We start from the raw sequence: 9,478 nt of genomic DNA, 5'->3' as shown, positions 1-9,478 counted from the left end.
GAGAACACAACTGTCAATGTTAAATGGGATTTTGGATATAAGGGTTATGCAGCTGAGTGATAAACCATGAGACTGTGACCTATAAGTCTTCCAATCACATATAAAATTAGCTTAAGTAGCCACATGCTAGTAATCCACATGCTGGAAAATTACTCTCATAATAGTTGCAGTCAGTTGTTGGTTTGGCACAATCCCAGAGCTAAAACAGTTTAAGTAGTACAAGTAGAGTAGCATCTTGTCTAGAAATCCTAAAGGTCAACATAAGGCCAAAGGGCTTAGAAGTGACAGCCAAGCACTCAAAAATAAATATAATCTCATAAACTGGATTTCTTTTGTTTGGAGTTGCAGCAATTCCATTTGTGATCTGGCAAAAGGGTATTTGAGAGAGAACAAACTCTTGCGAGGAGTTTCACAAGTAAGCTCCCACTCCTAGGGGAAGGGAACTGTTTGTGGATGCAGAAATACAGATCAATGCTTACATCTGCTTGAGATCTTCCCGGGTTGGTTGGTGCTGTCTGATAAAAGTGCTGTGGAGTCAAGGACTGGGATAATGGGCTCACAAAAATGTTTTCCCTTCTCACGTGGATTCCAAGCCTGTATATAACATGTTTGTCTTAAGTCTGTCCTTAATTTTAACAACCATTTAACCTTATTTTACAACCTCATATCTTTTTCCCCAGGTAAATAAAGCCTAGGAAGTTTTCTCCTCTTTTCTGCTTGTTACTCTCATGTAAATGTTTTTCACTTTTCTTTCTTTGGTGTTTTATGGTAGTGTAGCACTTTTTTTTTTAAGATTTGCAAAGGTCATTTTAGCCTTAAGATGGACAAGTCTAAAATTCTTCACGTTAGCTTTGAAAATTATAGGTGTTTTGCATTGAGCATTTTTGAACTGTTTTTGATTCCCTGGAATGTGTAAAGTTTTTGACACTTACTCATGGTGTGGCCCTGCTTTATGTGAAATTGAAAATCCTATGACACATTTCCAAACCAATAGCTTTTCCTTCCTTCTGTAGGTGGTGGGTGGCTGTAAGGGCTACTGCAGCCTTGGTGCAAGCACTTTAACTTTTCAGGTGTGTTTCTAATGGAGAAAACACTTCACCTTTTGATTTGGGAAGTGCTGGTGACTGGGCTGCCTGAATCACAGCTGCCCATTTGCTGTGTGGGTGAAGGTAGCCTTCATATATGCCCAAGTCCCAGGCGAGCCTGGCCTGTGGACTGCAGCCTTGTTGTTTGAGAACGTAGGGAGTGGGCTGCCTAATGTGAACATGAAACAAAAATGGAATTAGTGCTGAGGAAGAAGGTGTGTTTTTTCTTCCCCCTTTGTCCTGCTTTTTACAGTAATGACTTCATCCTGTAGGGCTGGATGTCTCCAACATAAAATGGCGGCTAAATCTGGAGACTCGTTGAGCGGGGTCTCCCGCATGCCTACCTGATGCGCCTCACAGGGTAAGTGAGGAATGGACCTAACTATGTCAGCGCTGTACGACGAGGGATGTAACAAACACCAGCCTTTCAAGTGAGTTTGTCAGGCCCCTGGTATTTAAAATATTTGTGTTAGGCCTAGCTATGGCTACACCCCCTAAGGTAGATAGCCTTCTCCGGGTTTTCATGATGCCACTTTCTTGCCACAGGAATGCAGTGGTCTTGCCTGTTGCCTAGTACTGGGTAAACATGCAGGGCTGAAGATGTAATGCCCATTTGTAGTGTTGCTAAATAAATTCTGAGTGCTGTGGGTAATTTGTTGGCTACTGGGTGTGGCTGGAGGAGTAGCTGTGTGCTATTACGTGCTTGCTTCTGCACTCGTGGTAGCTGAGGAAGCTGGTAGCTCAAGAATGCTGTTTCTATCTTCAAAAGGCTTCCTCTCCAGAGCTGCGTGATGCTTAAACTACGCTGCTGCTAAGTATCTAATCCAACTAGTTCATTGCCGGGATCATACTAAGCTTTATAGAAAAGCTGGCTTACCCCTCCCCCCTCACTTCTTAAATTAGCTTTCTCTGCTTTTGATCAAAATACATAATGCTTTTTCTGCATGTGTTTTTGTTGATAGCAGCTGCTTTCTGCTAGCCCCGGAGAAAGCGAGTATGGAGGTTGCGATTGGAGCTGTGAGGAGACTTCAAAACTTCAAACCTTGGTATGGTCTGAGAGCTGACAGCTGGGTGGTTTCCACCCCAGGAGACCAAGTGCTTGAAGCAGGAGTCCTTCATGATGGCTGTCCCAAAGAATCCAGGTGGAAAACCTCACCTGTAGGTGTTGCTGGTTGCACAAAGTCCCACTCTTCAAGAAAAGGGGACTGCTAAGAAGCATGTAACTACAGTTCTGCACACAGAAGAGCTTGGTAGCGCTCTGGGGTGCCATATCTGGCAGCACCCCACTGTGCTTTGCATTGTAATGCTTCCCGTAGTTTGATGGTTGGCTGCCACTGTGCACGCTCTTGTCTCAGCTGTGATGCTGGGCTGGGTTACACTACAGTTGAGGTTGAAGCATGACAGTGAACTTTAGAGTGGACTTGCTGAATTTCAGGGCACTTTTTACATAATCTGCAACAAGCATGGAGCGTCCGGATAGCACAGCTTGTAGCCTGCTAGCATAGTATAGTACTGAGCAGCAATGCTAAGATGGTCTCTGGAGTCACCATACCTCTATCTGGTCACTAACATACCTTAATCTCAGTGCTGTGCTGAGTTAACCACACTGATTAACCCCATTCCTAATTCTTGATGAAGTCAGACCAGTGGCAGAGCAGGAATTTTCACCCTGTGCCTGTGGCTCAACATCAAAGAAACTCCTGTTTGTTTTCCTAGCATTTTGGTAATTACTGCAATTCCTTACAGAAAGGTGGTGTTTGTCCAAAGGCATGCAGGGATGCCATGGCTGAGGTTAGTACCTGATCTTCTGAGTCCCAAAATAATGCATTTGTCATCTGACAGTCCTGCTGGCCGGGCTGGGGAGGAGGAAGAGGAGCAGCATACTCCTTCATTTTCCCTTCCTGGCAATTCCTTTAAAAGTCAGAGAAATAGTGTCTGGCATCCAGGCTTCTGTCCCTCTTTCCCAAAAGAAGAGAGGAAACTAATTCTCTAACTCTTAAACGCTGCCTTGAAAGCTCATTGTGTATGATCACAATTGTGTCTGTAAGGGTAGAGATTTAGCTGAAAGTATTTACCACGCAGGTACTGCTGAAGAAATAATTTTTCCAGGCACCTGCTTCTTTACTAGTATGCATCTTTATTCTTTGCTTGGGATGCGTTAAAGACATGGAAAAAGTAACTCATGACAAGCTGTTGAGCAGCACTTAGAAGTAGCAGCAGTTGGCATCCGCTCCAGAAAAGTGCTAGTTTTCAGGCAAATAAAAGCAGAAGTGAAAGATGAAGCTTGTCTCTGAATGAGTTTCTCATTTGCAGCAGTGGGAAGGTGTTAGAGGCAAGCATGTGGAGTGTACAAGATGCTAACTTACTGCTTCACAGAAACAGCGTATGCGCTAGCTTTTACAGATTGATGGGCAGGTAGTTGTGATAAACGCTGTGTGGCAATGCAGAATCTTAACATCTTTCTATTTCAATATAGGAAACTGATATAATGCAGGTTTCCTCTTGAAGCACACTGCAACCAGTGTAAATAGCTTTAAACTATGTGAAAGGGTAGGGGCAGGAGAAAATGCAAGAAGAATGAGCAAAAAAAAAAAAGTAAAATTATGAGTCATAAATTCCAGTTCTCTCCACTGGTGTCTGTTATGAGTTCCTAATTCAGTCTTGGTGCTGCTGATTTTAATCTATATGGTGGGAATCAGAAGATCAAAAGCAGCCCTGACCAGGCAAGATGTGACTGTCACTCTCGGAGGGGATAAGTTGCCATGGCAGTCCTGGCAGTTGTTCCCAAGGGTCAGCCTGATCCTGGCCAGCTGCTGGGCAGCTGAGGACAGAGGGTCTCTGTGGGGGGAAGGTGCCTTTGGGATAATTAGACAAACATAAACTGCATCTCAAAACAAAGGATTTTGGATGATTTCTTCCTGCTGCTGCAGATTAAGTAGCGGCTCTTGTTGCAAAAATGATGTGCTGAAAGACACCACAAGTTGCTGAAGAGAAAGGCAAGTGTCAAACCCGGGCGTAGCGTGAGTTATTCCCACCTGCCAAGGGGAAGAAATGGAAGGTTCAATGGCAAGAGAAGGAACAGGCTGCGTGCCTGCTACAGGAAGGAATACACATGGCTGTGGTCTTTGCATTCAGTGGACTAGGCTCCTGTGAGGCCACATCTGAGCTCACCATCCGGGTGCCTTGCAGCAGGTGAAGGTGACCACAGGTCTGCGCTCTTCAGCACGGTCCCCTGGTCCCCTTCACATGGGGATGGACTGGGAGTCCTGGGCCGTGGGTTTTGCATTAGTTAAGCCAATTGACTGCTGATCCCTTGTTTGCCAGCAGAAATCTACCCTCGTGTAAAATCTTCCTTTGTGTACTTTCTTGAAGCGGGGTGTCAGACCAGAGCTGCTACCCCTGCCTTGAGCTTCTGCAGCCAGGTGCCAAGGATGAGGGGGAAGCATGGCTCCCCTTCCCACCATCGTCTACTGTTACTTCAGCTTAGCTGTGACAGGGAAGCTGGATCCTGGAGGAGGGGCGAAGTAACAGCTACATCTGGCTGTAATACAGAAATGTGTTTTGTAGCACCTGTGCCAATTCAATTTTTCTTTCCCCCAGCTGCAGTCAGTGTAAAAGCAGGTTTCAGCTGGCTTGCCTAGCTCCAGCAGGGCATCAAAGAGCTCAGCACTGCAGCCCCTGCTGCCCTTCATGGTGCATTGTCTCAGGCCTGGTTCTTACTGCACTGGGGAGTGCCTGAGGCCCTTACAGGCCTTTGCCCCTGTGAGGGTAGCTGCCACTACTGCTAATTGCAGTAATGTCCTAAGTGGTAACTTCTGGAGAAGTACAGTGCAAATCCATGCAGTTTCCAGTCTGTGACAGCTTCCCGATCATTAGGGGGAGCCGAGCATCTCTCCTGGCTGTGAGGCCTGCGGAGGACACCACGCAGCTCTGCTCGCTTCAGGAGGGGACTTGCCTTTTGTATGAGTTATGACCATGACTGTCAAGTGCTCTGAGCACAGGTGAAGGAAGCTGCTGATAAATGAGGTGTAGCAGCTGCTGAATTGCTGTCATGCTGGCTGGGGAAAGGCGAAGTCACCAGAGAATGAAGATGAAGTGCTAAGCATATTTTGCACTCGGAAGGCGGCTCTGTGGAGATGATAGGGAAGAAAGCACCATGTAAAAAGCTTTCTGACTTCTGCTGCAGCTGTTGTTTGTCAGGCCTGATATTCCTCCATGCAAGGAGCTGCCCCTGCTCAACTTCTTCAGATAGGATCAAAGGGGTCAGCTGGAAAAATCTGTAAAGAGGTGGAACAACTCAAGGAAGAATGCAAAGGGCTTGAGCAGTGGCTACTAGGAAATCGAGGTCAAATAATGCCCCAGTGGCTGAGGCTACACTCAGAAGTCTGAAATCTCAGGACCCATCTATTGTGACTGGGTAAAAGATGGAGTCCACACCTCTTACTAGTTAATCTCTAGTGTGTGAGAAGTGGCTCTGTGCTGACATCTGCAGAGAACAAGAAAAGTTGGTTTCTTCTTCCGGTGCCTTTGGCTCATGGGAGCCTGGGGCTTTGCTCTAGGCCTCATGTCCGAAATCAGCAGCACTCTGCAGTAGCAGCAACCATTCAAACTGTGCTGCAGTCGAGGCATGGGAGCCCAACTGGAACTCAGCCATCTCGTTAATTTAGCCAAAACTTTAATAAGAATACAAGCTTTTGGTTTTTAGATGTGTACTCTGAACTTGTCCTCAGTTATTTTGCTTGTCCCTCCCTCCCTCCGGTTCAGGGCTTGTGACCACTAGTGCTATTTGTGCCTTTTGCAATATGTTATTTCAGTTATACATTAAGCATAGTGGATGTGCAGTTTCTGTAATTTATTTAACATGAGCAAAGGAAGCTAGATGATAACTGGCAGCTATTGAAAACTTCCCTTAAAACCAGCAACAGAAATAAAGCTGCCTTCTCTCTTTCACTATTGCTGGTACCCAATGCTTCCTGGTGCGGTGAAAATTCAATTTAAAATTTTCTGTAAATGTGACCGCTGCGCATCTGAACTTTGAAACTTTAACACTTTGAATTAAAAGCATTTTGATAGTGTAACTCTGACACACTTCACAAATCTTCACAAATCTTTTTTTTATTTTATTAAAATTAAAATTAAAATTAAAATTTTTTTTTTTAGGTCTTCACAAATCACTCAGACCTAAAGAACCTGGCTGGTCTGCTTTGCTGAGCATCTGACTCGAGCCTAACCACCACAGACTAGATGGACGTGCTGTGTTGCAGCTACTATCTGCCAGAATTTGCTAGAAATCATATAGCTTCCTACACTTAAATGGAAAGCTATTACCACAATTGACTAAAACTTGCTTCTAAAAATACAGTTTTGTAAAATCAGGTATATCATCAGAACCGATGAATGAGGTATGATTGTTTAGTTTCTGGCTAAATATCTTAACACCGGTCTGCACAAGCAAGCATCTTCTCTGCTGTGCCCTTATAGATGCAGTAGCCATATGCAAATAGTTAAAACACCTGCAGAAATAAGTTTTTTTTTCACTCCATCTTTAGAGTGCTCCTATTTACCTTTAACATCAGTTCTCTCTGCATTTCTCACTCTAGAGGTCATGAGTGAGACATGGTATCCGAAATGAAAAAAAGGAACTTTTCTATCTCAGCTCTTTTGAGGATCAGCTGGACAACCACAGCCCTTGTTAACAGTTTTCTCCTGCTTGTTGTGGACTACTGGCAGTGTGGCCCATCATGAGGGTGCTCATGTTTGTTTTCCCTGTCACAGCCCCCAGATGAAGCCCCTCTCTTGATTTAGCAACACTGTGCTCCCTTAGCACAAAGAAGCAAGGGCAATCCAACCGCACGCGAGTGAGTGGTGGCTTCCAGAGGCACGTGAGTGAAGTGGTGATTTAGCCTTTCAACTTGACAGATCTGGGCTCTTTCACCATCTCTGTTTGCCCAGGCATTGTGAAACCTCTTAGCACACTGCAAAATTCCTCAACTGTAATGCCTCTTTCCCAAAGGTGCAATAAGGTGAAAAGTTGGCCTCTCAGCCTGTCGTTTGGCATGCCTGCTGTGAGGTTGTAGGGCGAAGTACATGGCTGATTCATTTCTCTGCCACAAGCCTGCCTGTGCTGAGGTATAATGCGGCGGTGCTCCCAGGGGCCCCCAGCTGTGCTGATGCTAAATATGTGTTTCTTGACCAGACTGATTTCAGCAATTTCTGCATGTTTTGCAAAACAGTTGACGGTACCGCTGAGCAAAATTTACAGCCAGAAGCCTCAGCCCCTTCAGAAAACCAAAGAGGGGTTGCAGTGCGTTGTGTGCATTTCAATAGTTAGTTACTAGGGGTCCTGACACGCACGTTGAACTGATGCTAATGTTAACGGTGTCTTTAATCACCCTTCGCAGCTGAAAAATGCTGTCACGCCAATGAAACAAAAAGCTTAACCTGCAGAAAAGAAGGGTCTGCAGCCAGCAGTTTGCCTACTTAACAAACTCCTCCGGCTCCCAGCCTGTATCCGTGCTGTCTTAGTATGTGAAAAATGCTCTCTGTGCCACAGTGATGTCATGAGCCCGGAGCTGATCGCTGCTGATGGGTTCCAGCTGGGCTGCTGATTGCTGGGAGGCACTGCAAGCTAAGCACATCCTGCCCTGGTGGAAGAAGCATCCAAAACCTACCTCATTCCCAAGGTCTCCTGACCAAAATCCCTGATTAGTTAGGAAAGTGTTGACCTCTGTTATATCTCAAATGCAGCAGCTTGCTGCTCATTTTTGAGCTCTCCCTACCTGTCCTCTTGCTGATTGCTGCGTTGGCTCCATGCAGGTGTCCACTATCTCAGCTGAAATCTGTATGAATGGAGAAGTTCTCATGTTAAGCTGGCCAAGAGATAGGGGCCGTCTTTAGAAAGAAATCCTATTTTGACAAGAGGAGACACTCTAAAGAGATGCTTAATCACTGAACATCAACTGATAATTAAGGTAAAGTTTTATATTATTCATGTTAGTAACAAAATGCCACACTGCATGAACACGCACTGGTCAAGTTACTCTATTCTCTTCCTAACCAGAATCCTTTCTCTGCTGTCACTACCCTATCCGTAATATTTTTTTCCTCCTGTTCATCTTGGCATATCTAAAATTAGATGAACAGCTTTCCCAGGCAAGCACCTGTCCATGCGTATCAAGTTTCTGGTGTACTGTTTGAAGGCCACAAATAGATTAGTTAGCTCTTTTCCTTACTGTACCATCTCAAAAGGGAAACTGCTGAGACAAGGTCCTTCAGGAATGTAAATGGCTGTCTATCCTACAAATGAAGAAACAAAGATAAATGTTAGCCACGTGTGACTCCTTGGGAGACGACTCGTTTCCAGCTGGATTGCTTTGGTTCAGACATTCCAAGCCAACGCTGTTTTCACTGTTGAATTAGGAAATCAGGGATTTAACTGATGAATCTGGTGCATGTATTTTCAAAAAATTGCATGTGTTTTAGAGCTTCATCTACAGTACAGGGTTTGGAGATTACTTGCGTGCTTCTCCCCTATCTGAAGTCTGGATTCAGTGCAGTAGAAGAGTGCAGGTGAAACCTATTTTTTCCAGGCTGGGTGACGTGAAGTGGGCTCTGTGCAAGCTGGGCACACGCATGAGCAGAATGTAGTACACGTATTTGCACGCACGGCTTCTCAAGAGTTCTGGCTCTTCTTTTGTGGTGAATGCTCTTTGCTAATCCTTCTCACTTAGGACAGAATAATTCCTGATGTTTGTGGTTATTCTTCTTTTGAGGCAGGTTATACACAAACTGCAGTGGCACATCCAGGCTACAGTTTCAGAAACACTGCTTGAATTTAGTGTTGATGAAAGTCTGATGTTCCAGCTTTGAGTCAACGCGTCATGTGTCAGGCTTTCAGCAGCATTAACTTGCCAACACCTATAATAAAATCCTTATCCATCTGGCTATCCTTAACCACAAAACCAACAGAAAATCTCAGTAACTATCCAGCCCCAAACCTGTTTTCTTACTGAACCAATCTGGATGTGTCACAAGCCATTTAAAAGCTCATATCAGTAATAATCAGTGGTTTTGTTTGAGTATTTTGCAATTTAGAATGCTAATTCTCTCTTGAAACTTTCCTTGAGTAAGAAAGCATTGATTATGATTTTTTTAAATATATATATCAGTTGTATGGATTGGTCCTTAATTGATGTTTGAGATACAGTTATGCAAATAAACCTGTATGTATCAGGATAAGAAACTCACGTCCACATGCCATTTATTCTGTAAGGCAATCAGCATTTCTAGGTTGTCAGCTCTTTGGTTGATTATTTGCATTCCTACCATGCCTCAGCTAAGAGACAAATCTGATAATCCTTTATGCTGCTACAGTAATGATTTTTTATTACATT

At 44.4% G+C, this 9,478-nt stretch overlaps 1 protein-coding gene across 1 annotated transcript in view; it reads right to left on the bottom strand.

The window, feature by feature from the left end:
* Positions 1–1,058: 1,058 nt before the first annotated feature.
* C4H4orf45 (chromosome 4 C4orf45 homolog) overlaps positions 1,059–9,478 on the bottom strand; it is a 34,139-nt gene continuing 25,719 nt past the window's right edge. The window contains exon 4 of the mRNA XM_050710377.1: positions 1,059–1,254. Within this exon, the coding sequence (XP_050566334.1) occupies positions 1,059–1,254 (196 nt within the window). The remainder of the gene's footprint in view (positions 1,255–9,478) is intronic.

The sequence above is a fragment of the Cygnus atratus genome, chromosome 4, assembly GCF_013377495.2.
Source record: "Cygnus atratus isolate AKBS03 ecotype Queensland, Australia chromosome 4, CAtr_DNAZoo_HiC_assembly, whole genome shotgun sequence".
Lineage (NCBI taxonomy): Eukaryota > Metazoa > Chordata > Aves > Anseriformes > Anatidae > Cygnus > Cygnus atratus.
Note: the sequence above shows the minus strand (reverse complement) of the source record. Positions and strands in the feature narration are given on the sequence as shown.